The following is a 20,404-nucleotide window of genomic DNA, read 5'->3' as shown; positions in this document are numbered from 1 at the left end:
TCTCTCTCCTCTCTCGCCTCCACTCGTGTAGGCGCTCTCTTTTTAAGCAGAGCATTTACGCACAGCAGTCAGACGTCAGCGGGCAGCCCCGATAACGCTGCTGCTCCGCCTAATCTCCACCTTAAAAGAGCAGAGATTAAGGGGACAAGTGAGCATAGCAGGGGGAGAGGGAAAGAGGGGAGACGAGAGGAAGAGAAAGACAAGAATGACGAAAGGGGGGAGGAGAGCGGATCATTCCGGCTGCCCGCATCTGCTGCTCCACTGAAGGGGTTACTCACAGAAAGAGAGAGAGAGAGAGGGAGGGGGGGCATGGCACAGCGCTTCAGCATCCACTACACACGGGAGTGGTGCACCATTGAGACCGGAGCCCCGGACCCACCCGAAGCAGCAGCAGCAGCAGCAGCACCGCGCTTCCGTCACGCCTCTTCCCCGCCTAGCAGCGCCTCAACGCCGGCTAGAGGTAAGTGGACGAGTCGGTGTTTGTTCAAGACGTAAACTTTAGCGGGTTAGAGCGGGATGGAAAACTCTGTTCTACTCTGCTCGTTTATTTGTTAGGCTAGTTTTAGTTAATCGCTCAGCCTGGTCAGACCACGGGGCTTTCACAAATTTGACAGCACCTCAACTCGACCGTGGACTACTATTTTTATCAGCAGTTTCTCATTTTGTTGTTACAGTGTGATTTTTACGTCTTCTAAATCAGGTAACGATGAATGACGATTTTATCGGACGTTTCATCGATTGTTGCAGCGACCCATAACAGCTGTTATCATTAATATTGCATTAAGAAGGAAAAAAAAGCCTGACACTGAATTGTTAAGTTGCATGCATCCGTGGTTTTTAGTGATTTTGCATTATCAGTCAAACCATTCATAATGCACATAAAATATTAAAAATGTGCCTTTTATGCTTCAATTTTGCAAATTTGGAATTTTTCTTGGAGTTATGAGACTAAAAAGAGAGGTAAACTTCCACGTGAAGTCTCTTGTTTCCATCCAATTCCAGCGCCCTCCTGTGGCTCCCAATAATGACAGACAGGTTAAACCAGCGCTCCACTACACTCCAAACTCCTCCAGAGTCATGTTTTCTCATTCTAAAAGCCAAAAACAAACGCTTGAATGGGATTATCCAAGTCTGCACGCCCTTTGTAGGTCCAAAAACCCATTTTAATCTCACTTTTATGGTGTTTTACAACTCCAGGAGCACAAAATGTATTTGAATTTGTGGAGTAATTAAAGCAACAAATATTGTCAATGGAAACATTATTACTATGCCCTCCTCTTAAGGGTTCTTCTCCTTTGCTGTCAAATTTCCCTGTTTCACATTTAAGAAACACGACTGGTGGTTCTTCCTCTATGACCTTCTCTTCGCGTGTGTTCTCTGAAGGCGAGGAGCGAGGAGAGAAGGATGAGGAACATGAGGAAAGACTATTGATATTCAAACAGACAGAATGAGAGAAAGAGAGGGGGTGTGGAAAGATAGAGAGAGGGGGGGAGAGTGAGGCGTAGAGAGAGAAAAGAAGGAGAAAGAAAGAGATGCTGTGGGATCTTTTCTTCTCCCTGGCTCCCGGCACATACATTAAGATGCTAATCCTGCTCTTTTTTGTCTCTTTCTATAATTCATTGCGTTTTGCTCCTCTCTCTGCTCCTTTTCTCAATCTCTCCCTCTCTTATTCTTGTTTTTTTCTCCCTCCATTTCCTCTGTTCTGTCATCGGCTCCCCCCAGATTAGTGCTCCTGGCAAAAGGATTCCAACTCTAATTTTGTGGTATTTCAGATGATTAGGTTCAGAAATAGGACAGAAGTGCACAGAGTTTGGCGCAATTAGAGGAATTCTCTGCAGAGCTTTGTGGTACTGATTAGTTGTTCTCCCTTCCACCTCCCCATCTCGCACGTATTAACACACAACCAGCTGTTGTTTATTCCTGAGGATTGACTTTTTGTGTTTGTTTGTGCTTTTAACCGGTTTGCCGCTTTGTGTGTGCCAGAGGTTGGATAAGCCCTAAGGATGCGAGTTGTTTTCAATCAGCTCTGTAGTTACCAGCTGTGCCCTCGCAGTCCCCAGGGTGGCACAACCTGGGTACAGGCACAGAAAAAGAACTACTATTCAACCTTGCCAAACAAATTCACTCTATCTTTTCTCCTTGTCCCCTTTCTCTGCAGACATTAATCATCACTCTCCGCCTTTCTGCATGTGACTTCTCCATGAGGATTGGAAGCACGGTGCCTCGACTGCGTTTCCTATAAATGAAGACCTTTGTTCACCAACATCTGATGCAGCTTTCCTCTCCACCTGCCATGGTGACATGACACACCCCTGAGCGTCTTTGCTGCCTTTTCTCACACAAAGACAATCTGGAATCAGGCTTATCAAACCCCCAAACCTGTGCACGCACTCTTTGACAAAGGCATCTAGTCATTCTCTACTTCGCGATGACGGTGGCGGTACGATTCCGCCGCCACCTGCGTAGGCTCCTGCTCCTTCTTGCCTCCTGCTGTCTCCTCTCCCTCCTTCTTTCTGCTTACTTCCTGTTTACAAACTCATCCCCTTCCATGCAGCTTGGACAATCCCCTGAACCAGCCTGTGCCCAGCCGCTCTCCATGTCCCCGTACCATCAACTCCCATATCCATACCCTCCAAATCCCCCGCACACTCACATCCACACTGACCCGGTGGTGCTGGTTTTAGTGGAGTCCCAGTACTCCCAGCTGGGTCAGGACATTGTGGCTATATTGGAGTCAGCACACTTCCAGTTCCGCATGGAGATCGCCTCAGGGAAGGGCGACTTGCCGCCGCTGACAGAGAAAGGCAGAGGACGTTATTCGCTCATCATTTATGAGAATTTGTTAAAGTATGCACATGCAGACACATGGAACAGACAGCTGCTACATCAATACTGCACAGAGTACAGAGTGGGCATCATTGGCTTCTTCCGCTCCACAGAGAACTCCCCCCCTCAACTCAAACTCAGAGGCCTCCCACTGGTGCTCAGGACCAACCAGGCGCTCTGGGACTGCTGTGTCGTCTCCAGCTCACCTCTTCTCCACCTGACCAAGCCCGGCACTGATCGAGGGGCTTTACTAGGAGAGGACTGGACCTCCTTCTCCTCTAATCACTCCACATACCAGGCTGTGCTGCATGCTCGGGCCAAGGAGGGGGCTGGAGCTGGCAGTGGCGATAATCTGGGGCCTGGGTTTAGTTTAGGCCTCCAAGCCACTGTAGTGCAGGACATGGGGCTCTATGATGGGGTGAGGAGGGTGCTGTTTGGCCAGGGACTGGGATACTGGCTGCACAGGCTCATCCTGGTGGACGCCATCTCCTACCTCACAGACAGGAAGCTAACTTTGGGTCTGGACCGGCACATTCTGGTGGATATAGATGACATTTTCGTGGGGAAGGAGGGGACGCGAATGAACGTGAAGGATGTAAAGGTAATGGGGATGATGGGTGCAGTATTAAAACAGTTTAGTGAAACTGACAGTCCTTTAACATTGTTGAAATTATCTACACTGTCAGGGTGTTCTCTTACCAGAATTTTTAACGTTGAAACAAAACTGCTGATACTGATACTGTTTGATAGCACAACGGCAGAATATGAGCCCTGGGCAGCAGATTAAGTTTGATATCTTGTTTTTGATTACCAAAAATTGAAAGCAATCCCCTGTACCTCCTACACTCCACTATCTGTGCAATTTAGACAAGGTGACATTGCTGGCACCTGCTCTGCTCTCTGTTGTATATGAGTTTTTCATGCTCATGAGTCAAAAAGGACTAGTTCAAGACATGACCAAAGATCTTTCTGTTTTGAAGCCACAAATGTAAACACACATTTTACCACATATTATCAAAAAAATCAAAATATTGAAAACTGTCACATATGCATGGGCTGCATGGTTGAGAGCAGATGTTTCTCCTGGCTTTCAGAAGAATTTGCCATGCAAGCCCTTGAGGAACAACTGTACTTAAGTCAGATTAGGTGATGTGTAAACACAGCAGATAAAGTCAGGAACATTTACCTCAAAGATGAGGTCATTTTGAGCTAAGTTTTCTGCCACATACTCTTTACTGCCTGCTTTGGTTTCTATTATTTGGGTTTGTAGTGTGGAAACATCCCTCAGTGTTTTTAGGGATATAACCAATGAAAAAAAGACATCTTCCCTTTAAAATTATTTAGAATATTTTAGACCGACTGCCTTTGAAATCTTCCTGGGTTGTGTGATCACATGTGCACCCCACTGGGAGAGAGTTTTGCAGTTGAACAGGAAAGGTGGTAGGGGGTGTCAGGAGTCAGGACATGAACAAAAAAAGAATGACACGGGAAAGGGGGCAAAGCAACAGAGCCTGATAATTATAGATGCACCTATTGTGAAAATCAGGGCTGTTGTCCATACAGATATTTGAAATAACAATTCAGCCAATGGCTGATATCTCTGCTGACTGTTTTCATTGCATCTTTTGGTGTAACACTGCCACTATGCCAATGTTTTCTCTCATGTTTGACCAATATTAAATCTCTACTCTGAATCACTGATTAGGTGTGCTAAATTTCAAGATTAGTTTAATAAAATACAACAGATAAACATCTGCTATTGACATCAGAACATGCCCAAATTATTTGCAGATGTCTGTCAATAGGGCTGATACAGACTGAAACCAATGTAAAACCAAATAGGGATGATGTCATAACTGCAGGTTTAGTTAAAATTCTAAAACATTTGACAACCTTATCAAAAAAGTACTACTGTTGATGCACATCAGACAAGGTTTTCATGTTTACTTTTGTTTCTACAAACTAAAAATGTATAGCTTTCTCCCTGTGCTTATACTTTTATTTATTCTGTTTTTTCAATATCAAACTTGATGGAAAGATTTGGAATGATAGATCTGAACCTTTTTAGATTTTGAGCAAATTCTAACAATAATCTGATAATGCTGATTACTGATATTTGAGGTCATAATTACCATGATATTAGATTTTAATATTGCGACGGCTGTTATCATAAAATAACTGTTTGGCCACTCCTTAATTCTGCTAATTAACTTTTATTCTACCAATTCACCTATGTTTTCAACATTGTATTAATATTCTAAACTAATGAAACTTGCTACAAAGTTCTGGAGCACTTCCAGCGCTGATCTAAGCAGATAAGGAGGACAATTGTCCATAGCAACAAAATCCAGTGTTATGATTACATGCTACTTCTAGTGCATGTCTTTTTTCTTCAAGCTGACAGTTGAAGGCCTGCATTTTGGTTTAATTGTATGCACAATGTTGATGTGCTTTGAGATTATGTTCCCCTCTGCAAGAGCTGATATATATTTTTGCACAAGTGATGAGAGGAAATAGTTTTACGCCACAGAACCTGTGAAACTCAATAGCAGAATCAATAAGCTAAAATGTTTAAAATCCTGAATCTTGTTTTTATGTACTTAAGTTTCGGTCTGCATCCCCAGTCCCAGGACATTAATGTCATCTAGCTTTCCCACTTTCTTATGGTGAATTTCCTGCTGCGCTCTCCATCAGCTCACTCTGACTTCAAACTAAAATTGACATTGGGGGCTGGCAGGGAAAAATCCAGGTACGGTCAGGGTGAATATTTGGCTGTTTGCATTCAAACATGCAGCTGACTCTGATCATTTTGAAGATTTTTGGGAGTTTTATGAATGTGTAACAGTGCTACATCAGAGAAAACTACTCTTGCTGCATGCCAAAAGTGTTCAGAGTGGTAAAAGTGCATCAAACACTGGTAATCTCCAGCCTTGTGGTACAAATCTGAAAGCCAATATGAGAAGACAATTCCACAACCGTAAACAAGAGTGTATGAGTGAAAGAGCTGTTGAGAATAGACGGATGAATTAATTGTGATGTCTGTTAACCTCATTCTGTTATGAAAAATGAATTTTAATTGAGGAATTTAGGGGAAAATTCACTTTATTGCAAACATTTAAAAGGGAGAACTTTCTCAAGCATCTTAGCCCAGGCATGAGAGCATCAAGTGGGTATTTTGGACGGCTCATGATATTTTGAGTGCGTGTTAATGGCTCTGTGTGTTATGCACCATTGGCATATGTGTTGGGCTACAGCAAGAGGGTATTTATCTCAAAAGGAGGTTTAGCCAGAAGCAAAGAGGCCATTTAAGGGAACAAAGACGTGCAGTGAATGAGAGAAAGAAGAGGTGAGAGAGAGAAAGAGAGGTAGTGAATGAGCCAGTGAAAAGATGAATGGCACTTATTCCTCTTTTCCCACGTTCCTCCTCGTAGGGAAACTAAAGGAGAGTCAGCCATGCAGCCCGCCTCTCAAGACAGCTATTGTTTCAACACACACGCTTGCATGAGCAAACACACACTCGCACTTTCCAGCACATACAGGAAGTGCACCCAAACAGATGAAGTTTTTTTCACATGCGTGTAAACTTTGGGAATGTAAGGGGATTGGTGGAGTGTGCATAAAACGCTTCTGCACCAGGAATTTTGTTTGAAGACTGTGGTCACATCCTCCCGCTGCGGCCATTCAAGAGAAACAAATTGTGTTTGGTGGGTTTTCATGTGTGGCACAGTGTGTTTATTTGAGTGTGTGTGTGTGGCGGGGGGCTTAAAGACAGGTGAGATTTATGCTTCTCTGCAGCAATGTGCACAAGCTAAACCCTGAGGCGCCTGCCTGTCTCCCTGCAGTCACAAGAAATACATGATAGAAAAGAGTGTGTGTTTGTGTGTGTGCAAGTTTTCTGAATCACTACTTTAGATTAGAATGTCACTTTCCGTCAATGGCTGACACCTGTCCCATCAGGCAGGGAGAAAAAAACGTCTGTGACTGCGACTAGATGAGAGGAATATGGATGCAGAGGAAAACAGGAGGGCAGTGGGGGCCAGAGTGGAGCGGGATTCCACCCCTGAATATAAAAGAGACGCTTGTATCCTAAAAAGCATAAAAGAGTGAATACTCACACACACTTAAGCACATGCACACACATGCCGCGCACATACACATTCACAAAATGAGCGCACAGGCCCACTCTAGTTTGAGTTTTCATTTTAAGTCCGCCTGACTCTTCAGCTTTGTAGCATAAATATACATGAGGATGAACCAGTGCCATAACAGAAGGACTGGGAGATGGGGAAAGGAGGAAGAGATGCAGAGCGGGAGATGGAGAGATAGAGAGGGAGACAGTGAGAGAGAGAGAGAGAGAGAGAGAGGGTCAGAAAAAGAGAGAGTGATGCCATTTAAAAATGCTCTCTTTCCACGTTTCTGCTCTCCTCCAGGATAGTCGACAATCAGAGAAGAAGACTGGAGGAAAGAAGGAGGGAAAGGTGGAGTTTGGCACCTTAGGGGAGAGCCAGTAGCTAAGTTTGCGATTTTCAGCGAAACAAAACGCTTGAGGGAAATATGGAAGCGGAGGAGGGGAGGCGGAGGTGAAGAAATATGTTGATTTGTAGCAGCCCTCCCCTCTGAGAAGATGAGCATCAGGTAGAGTGGTTGGATTATAGTCTGACTCTCACTTCTAATAATAAACTGGTATGCACATGCACAATCTTCTCTGCATTTTATTCAGTTTGTTTTCTCAAGATCACAGCTTATTTATCTCATACCCCTGGAGTTGCAACAGCACAAACAAAAATGGGCTCAAATTGCTTCATTTTTTCAGCAGTGCCAGCATGGCATGTCATGATCTGGCCTATCATAGTACCCAGGCAGCTGTTTTCTACATAGCCAAAAACCGGGCCTTGTTATTTCAAGATAATGAGAAAAATCAATCTGTTATAATAGGAAAAAATGCTTTAGAACAAGAAAATTAAAAGATGGTGGAAAACAACCTTACATTACCTGTTTTCAAAGAAAAAAACTGAGTAAATTAAAAGTTTTCATGCATGTCTGCTTAAAAGTGACCTACTATGCAAAATACACTTTTTTAGGCTTTTTCTAGAAAAAAATATTTGCTCCTGGCTTGTCCACAATCCAAAATGACCAATGACCTGACCAATCAGCGTTATTTGAGGAGGATGAGATGGTATTTTTGAGTGGGGTTTAGATATACTGGGAGAGGTAGCGATGGCATCTGCTGGTGTAGTGATGCGTTCAGACGTAGTTCAGTTTGATTAAACCTGAGCCACATTTCTGTATTAAAACAAGAGCAAAGAGCCACATTGAAAGCTTCTCTTGGTGGAAAAGATGTTTTTCTCCAGACCGGCCTCAACTTGAGTTTAATCCGACAACAAGCTCCACGGTTTATAAACTACAGCAGGGGTTAGGGTTCTGTCAAGCTCAGGTTACGTCCTGAGCTGCACATGCCTTCTACCTCAGATATATGTAAGAGTCGATCTGGCATGTCAGGTTAGAGATGGGTATTATGACTCAGTGCTTTGGTTATATGTGAGTATAATCTGGCACAACCTCTGGACATTTTTTCCTCATTTTCTAGATCAAAATAGTGCTGCTGTGCTGTTCCTATGAAATGCTTATTTTGGTGCTTTAGCAGTTGTTGTTCATATCAGATTGAAAAACAATTTGGCAGCAAGTCAATAGTCATGAAGAACAACTGCAGTGGCTACTAGCAGCAGGTGGATGTGTTACAGTTTAGATGGAGCATGGACCAGGATTGTTAAAAAAAACTGTTAATGATGATTTTATTCCCTTTTCTCAGCTAATCATGCCGTCCTTACTCCAGATATTGTATTTTTATAATCATGTGCCCCAATCACTTCATTTAGTAATTTATTGCATGTTTGCAATAAGGTTGTTTCAGGGAGTTTTTTGATCAGTAAATCTTAGTACTTGGTTTGTGAGTGATGGGTCTGGACCAAAAAGTGGGTTTCAAAGTAATTTTCACTGGGACATGAACATCTGCCTGAAACAAAATATGTTGTTAAAAGTCTATAATAGAGGTGTGACTGGATCTTGTGTCAGGCAATCTCGCAAGACTTAAACTTCACAAGATTTCTAGTTGTCTCACGAGATGAACAGGTTGCATGGATGCACAGTGGCAGCTAGCATGAAGTGGTCTAAATGAAGAGTAAAGCACCCTGGTATTGCACCGGACATGTTAAAACAGCCTGGCTCCAAAAACAAAACGTATTTCATTAGCTAATGTCTTAATTAGCAAACACTGGGGGGGGGGGGGTTGTACCACAGTTGTTTCAGTTATGTTGTGTGATTGGTGTGTCTCATTTGATTGGCAGGTATTGACAAGCAGACACTATATGTCAACCAGAAGCCTAGCTTTAGTGATAGCTTAGCTGACAGGAAGTCGAGCTGAGTGGGCAGGCTCTTGTCTGTCGTTAAGTTGATCCAAAGTTCAGGAAGAAGATTAATAGTTGGAACTTTTCAAAAACGCACCTGTAATCTTTGATTTTTATTTCTTTCACTTGAATTAAAGACAAATTTTCTAGTCATATATTCTGCATCACTGTAAATATATCATATATCACTGAAAAAAAAGTGCCATCTCCTTATTGTGAGCCTTAATCTCATCTCATAAGCGAAGTATCTTGTTACACCCATAGTCTACAATGAGCTGTTTGAAGGAAATGCCTCCATCTCTTTGTTACATCACATCTTAAGTCCCATCTCAAGTCTAAAGGGCTCCATTTTTCATCAAGAAAACATTGTAAGGATTAAAAACATTACAAAATTTGGCTTGTGATATGTCACCAAGGAAGTAGTGGTGGGTCCTGCTGGAAAAGGTGAGAATCACTGCTGTAAATGACTTTAAATAAGACTCATAAAGTCTTCATTTCCAACGAAGTGACACTGAAAAGCTGCTGTAAGGATGAGTCACATTTACTGACCAAATGTTGAATACTCATATAGAGCTTTTGGCAAAGATCACAACTGAAAAGATTTCTCTTCATTTTATTGAAGACAGAGAAATGTCTGTGAAAACCAAGGGACTAATTAATTAGGTAGTCCAAATGTTTGTTGTACATTGAAACTGGGTCAGAATCAGAGTGACATTACAGATGAGATCCACATCGGAGCATGTTTAGTTTGCTGAATACTTTATTTCATCAAGACAGAGAGTATTTCATTCAAAAATGAGTCAACAATGAGAAAGTATTAGACATCACAGCAAAACCATGAAGCAATCTGTGATTATGAATGTATATTAAAAATGTAAATCATCTTCCATCCTTCCTCCATTCACAAAGCTCTGGGTATCCCTGCATCAAAAGGAGGTGTAATTGACCAATTAGCAGGACAAGGCCTGAGCTGTGCCAGTGTCAGAAATCCCTTCTTACCTCTGCAGAGCCAACATTCAATCTCCTGTCGCGTCCTGAAGAAGAACAAGGAGGGAGAAGAGCGAGACAGAGAGAAAGAGGCCAATTAAAATGCCTCCCTCCTTCACGCTGCACTCTTCATTAGTCTCACCCCACGAGTTCATCTGGTGACAAACAATACCTACACCCCCTCCAGTCCCCACACGCACGCACACACAGCTGTATTTCCTCTATTAAAATGATTCACAGGGAGGCACCCTGCCGATGACATTTCTCAAAATGAGGGATGATGCCAGTCAAAAAGTCCCATCAATGATCGTGGTTGTGCTTGTGTGTTTTTTAGTCATATGTGCATGTTTTCTTCACTTTTCTACTTGGAGTGGCTGATAAAGAAGTGTCCCATTGGCATCAGATCCTTTTTTATCATCGTCTTCCTCATCCACCCCTCCCCTCACTCAATGATCATATCTCAGGCGTATTTGTATTCCTTCATAATCTCTTTTATCAACCATTTCTCACTTTTTTCTTCCCCAAGGTGCTTTCTGAATGGTGTCATCTCAGTTGAGAGGACACACACAGATGAACCAAAATCCTGTAAAGCCTTTTGCAGATGACTGAATATTAATCTATCAATACATTATAGGTAGGAGACTGATTCATGATGGTAACTCTGAGCCATTTAGATGCATCATGAAGACTCATGTTGAAAATAATGATATAGCCAAATCCTTATCATGAACCTGGTGGGGTTTTATTCATTACTTCGTGTTATTCTTAATGTCTGTTTTTTTTCCAATGAGGTATGCAATTGGATGTGTTTCACTTGTAAGTACCTCGTCTTGAAATGTATCTTTCATTATTTTAGAAAATTCATGTTGGTAATTAGGCCTGGGTATTTCCCACAGCCTCATGATATGATGATGTTACAGAGGCCACAATACAATATGTTTTGCGATGCATGTTGATTTAGGGAGAATTCAGATCGTAAGAGATCCAAGTAAATATAAAAATAATAAACTTATGATTACTTGAGTATTGATAAACAAAAGTACAGCAATGTTTAACTTCTTAAACTTAAAATGGCCTTCTCTGTTGTCCTCCTTGCTGTTGTTTTAAGTATTTTTGATACAGTGTTGATGTTTGACTTTACTATAAGCCTTACTAGTGTAAATATAACCCAATATTGATCGGTTAACCGATCTTAACATCTGTCTTTCAGTTACAGTTCTGCACCTCAAGTAAAAGTATTGTGGACTTCATATGAAGGAAGGATCACTTTCAAAATGTCTGCCCATCTGAAGGTTGGAGAAAAGTGATTGAGAACTATGGCAGCTCATAAATCTGTTGAGATGGCGGAGCTAAAGTTTACCTAAGATGCTAATGCTAAATGTAGCACAAAGAGACCCGAACATAAACTCTTTTCTGAGTTAAAACTCTGAGAAGTCTTCAGTTATCACCGTAACAACAGCTCGTTTATTCACGGGGTTTACAACTGTAACGTGTTGTTGGGAGTGACTGATTTGGTGACAAATCGTTCAAGTACAGAAGGACAAACATTTACCAGTAACTAATTTTAATATGTATCTCCCAATTTATTGTCAAAGTAAGACAACTGGGTGTGATGAAAACTTTCTTAATCATAGTTTCAGAATGTTAGCAACAGGAGGCCTGGCATTTAGTCTGTTTTATAAATAAGATAAATAAATAAACTTAAATTATTTTGAAATTATCTTGTTTTGCCCTTTTTTGTGAATTTTTGTTAAAGCAAAAAGTTATTTTGATTCTATAATCAGATTGTACCGAAATCGAATCATACTGAACTGAACCGAGTCGTTCTGTATTTTAATGGCTCGTCAGCGAATCGAATCGTAGTCTGTGAATCGAGATTCGAATTGAATCATCCTGACAAGGAGAGATTCACACCCCAACTAGAATGGCCATCTGAGGCGGCAGACCCACGCCAAAGCAGCACCACCGAGGAAGTCACGCTCCCATTGATTACTATGGTGTTTAAAATTCGACGTCCAAGAGAAAACGAACGGATGCGCGGATCATCACCAAAATCAAATCAAAACATTCTCTGAAAGTTTGGTGAAGATCCAACTTTCCGTTGTCGAGTTATCTTGTACACATACAAACAAACAAACAAACAAACAAAGATAGAAAGAAAGATACGGAACCCTTTACATAACCCTCTGCCAATTTCATCGGCGTGGGTAATAAGCCGCACAGCACACGCAAGCAGAAAGATACGGTCCCAGTCTGAAACAGACTTTAGGCCTTTATCAGTGCTGCTGTTCGGCTTATGTCTTTACAGATAAAGCACAAATGCCTAGATCTCCTGATCCTATTTAGAAGTTTATGGAAATGTTGAACTTACAGCGTCATTCAGCGGTGGTTGGGATGACACAGATTAACCCAGCTACTTTGCTACCTGCTAATTAGCCTGTTGTTGTGTGTTGATGAAGCCTGGTTATACTGCAGTTTTTTTTACCTTGAAATGTCTGCATAAGCACGGAACCACTGAAAACGCTGTAGCATATATGCCAAGCCTGTTAGTGGCGCTGTAAAGCTGCTGCGGAAATGCACCAAAAAGAGAGAAGAAGATTATGGAGCATGTGGATAAAGCACAAGAACAACCCTGTATTCTGCCATTGATGTTTTGGCTTGACCTGTGCATGCGGCTTAAATGGACAATGCTATGTATGATGTAATTGTTTCAAGTATGTGGTTGGCTGTCCACTTGGAGGTGGGTGTATACAGATTTGTTCACTTTGGGTCCCGGTTTCAAAAAGTAATTTTTACAGCTTCCCAAAACACTGTTTCCGTGTGGATGAAAAAACGAAATGACAAACAAAACCTCTGCGTATACTTCTGAATTCATCTTTTTGTGTTGATGGGGCCTTAAAGATAGTTCAAGACACTCAGTAATGGCTATTCCTCTACACAATTAAACAAAAAAGCCCTTCTCTGTTTAGAAGCCAACATAAGATTACTATAACAAAATAAATACTGTCTAATGACTGCAGACGCCATTTCCTCACAGTATCATTAAAAATGGACACAAATATCGACAATTTAAACTGACAAAAAATATATCTCAGTTCTCTTTTTAACTACAAAGAGTGAGCTACCTGCTTCAGAAAAATAAGCATGGTTTTATTTGTAACTATACAACCTCAGAATTTACAGTACACTCTCAAAGTAATGTCGCGGAAAATGTATAATTTTTTTATTCTCAGAGGGTTGAGGTAACAGACTATTTATAAACTGTCTGCAAATCTCTGTAAAAATTCTTTAGTTTTGTTCATTTTCAACATTGAAACAACTGAAGCCTTAGCTTATAACATTACATACAATGTTCTTGATGAAATGGTAAAACTAACCCACTAGCATGAGTTGACCCTACATCCCCACCACAGATATGTTTTCACAAGAGTTATTCAGTATTGGAAATATGTCTGATACTGCTGAAAATGCAGGTATTGGTACATGCGTTGATGCACTGATCCAATACTGTTGTGTTTAATGGAAAAAAGGACCCTCTGCAGCCACATAGTTTGGAGGCAGCATGACACTCATTATTCTCAGTGTGTTTTTTAAATCCCAAGTTTTTGTTGTTAAAAGAAGAAGTGGCACAAGTTATTAGAACTTTAATAACTTTTAAACCAAAAATAGTTGCATCTTACTTTTTCCCCACTTGACACTAACCGTTGTCCCATTCCAAAGATGTTATCCGTGCCTTTAAATTCCTAACATAAGCTTTTCTTGTGGACCTGGAACTTGGGTGACTTTTCCTGGTCTTTAAAGTTCAAATCCACACCAGGAACACTGACATTGAACATCTTTTTATCCATTTTGTAATCCATTTTTGATTGTTTCTGCTAGCAGCTAATGCTATAAGACATTTTATATCCTAGAATGCTTTGTGATGGGTTGTGACAACCAATGGCAGGCTGCTCAGTCATCTCGTCATGCTTTGTCAAAATGTGCAGCTCTTCCTGCTTATATCCTGGTGGAGACGGCCTGGATAATTCATAATGGAGAAACAGAGAGCTAGAGAGCCTGTGATGTGGCCATCTGTGTCATTGTAATTTTAATATTTAGCAGTAACACAGCAATCAGCAGCAAAAACAGCTTTAAGTGTCACAGAGAGGCTGTCCATGAGTTCACTGAGGGCTAGAATAATGTCCCAGTTTCTACAACATAGACGGTCCAGACCCTGGTGTCTATATCGTAAAGGAAACAAATAGTATCCGAGCCTCTCTACTTTGCATGCCATGTTATTTGCAGAGGGGCTGATGTTTGCGGACAGGACCAATACCAGCTGATGCCAGTAATCTACTGACACATTGGTGAATCCCTATATTTTCTATGTGTTTATTCTCTCCATTTTTGGAGATGCACTGATGCACTGTCATCATTTTAGAGGAAAACCCTTCACTTGCCCCATTTTATAATTTTGAAGTCTTGAGAGCACCTTAAAACGGCCAAATAGACTCAAACGTGTTTCAAAGTACAAAGTTCATGTTATTGCTTTGTTGAATTCAGGAAGTCAAATAATAACGTTTCCATTGTCTAATATGCAGTGCTATATTAGGCTTAAAGTATAAGAAGCCCTTTGAACACCTTTAGAGGGTGGATATATAGGTGAATTGCATTGAGAAGTGTCTAAAATGTGCTTCCATGTCCCCAAGATCACTTTGTTCTGGCTAAGACCTAAAATGGAAAAGAAAACAAAAATGGGATTATACAAAATGGGCAGTATTTAAACTTCTCTGTTGGCTTTTGGCTTAGCACTCAGGAGTTTATTGTGCAGTTCTGCTTAGAGTTAATCTCTAGACCTAATTAAGTACGATGCATTTCTGCAGCTAAAGTCAATGGAACTGAGCCCCTTATCTATTTATTACTTTTTGAAATTGTATTACAATGAAGTATACATAAACTGTGGAGAAAAGATTTGAAAACAAGTGCAGTGTGATGAGGGGAAAAGGAGAAAAAAGGCTGAGTTTTACGAGAGGCACACAGATTTCTTGTCAGACTACATGATTTATTTAATACATGGCAGGGCTGGCACGCTTGTGAGGGGATCTTAGATGTAGAATTTTTTCTTTAAACGACAAAGCTGCAGGTAGAAAAGAGAGAACAGGAGATGGCATATAAGACGGCAGAGAGGCTTGTGTATTGCTTCCAGCGTAATGCTTACTGACATCTGCTCCCATTCATCTTCCTGATCTGGACAAGTGAAAATGATCACAGGCAGCCCTGCAGGGAAGGAGATGTTTTACAGTTTGGTTATTAGAGAGAGAAAAAAGGCTGCTAAATTTCATGTATCAGTTTTGATTTTAACAATTGTTTGGTGACATACAACTCAAAAAAGGAAACAAAAATGCTGCTGATGTGTAATGAACACTCCAAAGAAAGCATTTGTGAGGAAGGAAATTATCTTAATAACTTTTTTGTTTAATTAACAATTTTTGTCAGCGCTCTTGTTTTTACTCCAGACTCACTCTGAGAGCTCGGCTGCGTGCCATGCATTTTCCTCCACAAAAATGAGGCCGGTTTTGCGGTCACAGCAATCACTGAAACTCAAAATCCTTGAGGTGCTGCCAAGTAGAATTTAGCGTAAGTAAAGCGATGCCAAAGCAATCACAAGTACCTTGGATCTGTAAATGCAAAGTGAATAGATGATTTTTGTGAAATGTTCCAATAAAAAAAGGAAAAACTAAGATGACTTGAATCTGACAAGCGAGACTGGAAGTGAGACAGAGAAGAGGAGAGTTAGCAAAAAGAAGAAGACTGGCGTTTACTGTTAAAGTGCTCCTCCTGCTCATCAAATAGAGATGCCTGACCCAGTTAAATTTGCTGGTCTGGTGTTCACATTACATGCACAAGTACACAGAGACAGAAACACATGCACCCATGGAGATGAATCAAGAACTCTGACCTGCTTTCACACTTTTGTTTTCTTGTGGCTTCAATGTATCTCCACATAGAAACCACCTATATATTTACCTTATAACGACTTTTCGTCTTGCCAGGCTAAAGGCTGTGAGAAGAAAAGACGAGAAGCAGAGCAAAGGCGAGAATGACAGAATGGGGATACAGTGGAGAGGTGGTTGGTGTAAAGGGTTTGTGAAAAGCAGTGAATGCCAGCTGTCCAGATGCCTGTCTCCCATCTGTTTGAACCCCAACATCTAGTTGGCACCTCATCCTGCGCTTACCACGCATACACACGTGTGCACATACACTTTGGCTCTCCCGTACACAGAAAACAAACTGGCATTACTTCTGACACCAGCAGTGTTAGGCAGCTGTGGGATTGGGCACAGAAATGAGAGCTATCGTTAACCGCTAATCACAGTGTGTGTTTACCTACATCGTAAGGATTGTCAAGATCTCCCGCATACGGTACAGTCCTTCCCTCTGCTGATCCAAATCCCCCCCACTTCTTTCTTTTAAAGTCTCTCTTATGGCCCATTTAAAACCAGATCCAGCTCTGAGCTTGGTAAGAGTGGACAGATTGGCTCCATATTGTTTAAAGTCCCATTCTCCCAGATCTGCTGCTGTCACTCTCAGAAAAACAGCAGGAGGAGACTGCATGGCCCAGAAGAGACAGTGGTAGAGTTTGTCACTTATGCAGTGAGTGTCTCTGACCAAGATGTACTCTCTTCTACTGATCGGTTCCTCCTTATGATATGTACCGTTTAAGAAAGGTTTCTAGAAAGGTTCTTAGGACTGTACTTTTTAGGGAGCAACTAACCACAGTTTGCTCATGGTTGAGGTTCATTAACATGTTAAGAAACATCCGACTATCTTTGCAGGTCCCAGTGTGGTTGTGAATATTTACCTTATGAAGTGCAGGTTCCACTACTCTAGCTTTGCCTGTGATACACCAGCCAAAGAAACCTTCTTCTCTTCAGCACCTCAGAACCAGACACTTGAACAGGCACTCTTCATTGATGTAGTAAAATATGTGAGGCTTGAATATTATCCACTTAGTAAAAACTAGGAGCTTACTGATTATCAGACTGGCCAATTCTCTACGTTTTGCCATTTATCTGTTTTGGTATTTCATTTTCTTCAATTGTGTTTTGTGCCCTCAACTTCTGCGTGGATGGCATGTCCCGCTCTCCAACCACCTTCCAGTCCTTAATCTCCTTAACAGTTTATTTATTAGGAAGTTATCTAGAAGCATTCTAGGATGCTTATTAACTTAATATAATGCCTAGATAACTTCAAGGAAGCTAAAGAAATGATAGACACATGTTGGTGTCCCTTTGGTTGTGGATAACTGAAAGGGGCCAAAAGGCTGCCTGGCGGGTAAGCAGCCAGGACATCCTGACAGACAGATCCAGATCATTTGGCTTGGCTCAGTACAGCTGGTTGTGTGGCACCCAGACAGCTCTTCATTTGGTACCAGTTTGGCTATTAAATGTGGATTAAATAACTGCAAAAGATGGAGGAAAGGAAACTGGCGCTCAAATGGGAGCTAGCTACCGTGACTAATATTAAAGTGCCATTTCGTAGCACATTTTTGAACAAATAAATGGCGCATGGAAAGCACATTTTTACTCGGTTCTCTCAGCCCACAAGGTTAATTCAATTGATAGTATATTACCTTTCCAATTAATAGCATGCTTGTGACGAACTTAGGGTTCTTTTTATGTTAAAGAGGCTTCCCTCCACTGGCCTCCTACTGCTTTTAGAATTGATTTTAAGATTTTACTCATCACTTTTAATGCTCTCATGGGTTTAGCCCCAGGCTATATCACTGAGATGCTGACCCCTTCTAAGCCTTCCCGCAGCCTTAGATCCTCAGGTTGGGGCTTCCTGGCCGTTCCAAAGTCGATACTCAAATCTAAAGGAGACAGGGCTTTGGCTGTCAGGGCCCTTTGACTTTGGAATGACCTGCCCGAGGAGATAAAGCTTGCAGATTCAGTGACATCTTTTAAATCACTCCTTAAAACTCACTTTTACAGAACTGCTTTTACGTGATGCTTCCTTTAACTTATTTTTATAATCACTTTTTTATATTCGTTTTGTTGCGCTCACTGCATTTGTCCTTGACTTTTCCTTCCATGGCCATCTTAATATCGTCTGATTAAATTTTTTATTTTTATTCATTTTATTTTTTAAATTTATTAATGTAGTTTTTTTTCTTACCTGTTCCTTTTCTTTTTATCAAGTATTAATCTTCCTATTTTTATTTTATTGCTAATGAGGTGATGTCATCTTCTTCTGTGTGGTTTTACTTTCATATAATATCATACTGTCTTTCCCTACATATTTTCATCTTTTCTATTTTAACTGCAAGACCTTCTATGTCTTTCCCTTTCCTTTCAAGTATGCTAATTTCGTAGACATCTGTGTCTCAGTTTGTTATGACTTTCTGTTTGATTATCAAGACTTTCTCTGTTTGGTTTATTGTTACTTTGTTCATCTTGTGAATCCCTGAGGTCTTGCTTTTGCTCTGTCTGTTAAAGCACTTTGTAATCATCGGTTTTTAAAGGTGCTATGTAAATAAAGTTATTTATTATCATTATTATTATTATTATTATTATTATTATTATTAATATTATTATTATTATTATTATTATTATATTCCTGGCCGTCCCCCACTTTCTGACTCCCAATGGACATTTTGGGTTACATGATTACATGATCACAAACAACCTATAGTGAATGAGGCATCACTTCCTGTTTTCCTTCTGCTACTGTGCTGCTGTAGCTCAGTTGCATGTCCAGCCTTAACAATGCAATGAGGAAAAACTTACATCAAGGCAGAGAGTTGTGCACAAGAACTTTTACACAAACAGTGTTAGCACCTTATCAGAGCTTGCTAACAATAAACTGTGATGTAAACAAATGACTGTTACTCCTTCCCTCCAGGACCAAGAACATACTATGAGACACATCACGATATTTCACACAGCCAGGAAAGAGACAAGGAGTAGAGAACAGCAAGAACGAACAGCTTTTTGAAATCAATCACTATGTTAAATAAAAAAAATATAACGGCACATTGGTCACTTAGTTAAAACATGTTAAGAATTTTTGGTTATTTGGTTTCACTTTACGTGTTATTTTTATGTATTTACATTGTCATTTATCATAACATCTCTAGATTTGGCTCCCCACTCACACAAGATTTTTCACCTCATGTTTTTCACCTGCCACAATCAACAGTCTCCCCTGACAATGATTTTAGCCCATACATTTCCACAGGTGGGAGGTCATTAAATCATTGGATAGCTTTACTTGTGGTGCAAAAGCATCTAACATCGAAAACAACAACAATCCACCAGTTACACAAGAAGTGAAGTAAGTTAAATTATCCTACCTAGCAAGAGCAACGACAGTTGATTGGTTGATAATCTGTCCTCCTTCAAAACCAAAAAGGCATAATTTAAGGAGTTTATGCTCTAAAACACATTTTAGTTAGATGTTGATTGTTAAATTATAAATGATAAGATACAATTTAAACTGATGACTTGTCAAAATCTATTTTGTTAAATTCTCCAGCCCACTTTAAAAAATCAAAAAGTACGTCAGGTTGCAGAATAGCTCTAAAAATCCCCTCCCATCACACACTTCTGGCATCACATTGGAAGGGCTTTCTGGACATTTCAATAATTTTCCAAAACCAACAGCTTGACATTTAAGTGTTCTTTATGATGTGATAAGCCAGCTGTGCAGAAAGGAGCAAATGAGTTTGAAATAATCAACACCCTTCGTTTTATCCTGTCCGTGTTTTAAAAAATGTGGATCCCTCCACCTTTGACTGTGAACCTTTTGATCAGTCATGACCATTTTTTCAATGTCGTCCACTGGCACATCCTATTGTTGAGTCAAATATAAAGGTCAAAGCATACAAAAGAAGAAAAGAATGATATACATATGAACTGACCTAATATGACAATGCAGAAAGAACAGTGTGATGGAGACACTGTGAACCATATCTGGAAAAGTAACCCTGAATTAATAATTAACATCAAAATACCAAGCTTATATTTTCAGACTATATGGTACATCAATGAATTTTACAATAATTAAGGTAATTATTTATTAAAACCATAACTGAATCAATGAAGTAAACCTATATGCTTTGTTATGAACTGAGAGTATTCAAACAAAAATGACAAGGGACAACACACATCTACACAGGACAGCCCAATATAGCATAAAACAAATCA

General features: G+C 40.5%; 1 protein-coding gene across 1 annotated transcript in view; it reads left to right on the top strand.

Annotated features, from left to right (window-relative positions):
• The first annotated feature begins 251 nt into the window (after positions 1 to 251).
• Positions 252 to 20,404, top strand: part of ndst3 (N-deacetylase/N-sulfotransferase (heparan glucosaminyl) 3) — a 78,401-nt gene continuing 58,248 nt past the window's right edge. The window contains exons 1-2 of the mRNA XM_041784420.1: positions 252 to 460; positions 2,159 to 3,427. Coding sequence (XP_041640354.1) covers positions 2,429 to 3,427 — 999 coding nt within the window. The 5' untranslated portion in view covers positions 252 to 460; positions 2,159 to 2,428. The remainder of the gene's footprint in view (positions 461 to 2,158; positions 3,428 to 20,404) is intronic.

The sequence above is a fragment of the Cheilinus undulatus genome, linkage group 4 (assembly GCF_018320785.1).
Source record: "Cheilinus undulatus linkage group 4, ASM1832078v1, whole genome shotgun sequence".
Classification (NCBI taxonomy): Eukaryota; Metazoa; Chordata; class Actinopteri; order Labriformes; family Labridae; genus Cheilinus; species Cheilinus undulatus.
This window is presented reverse-complemented; position numbering and strand designations above follow the sequence as displayed.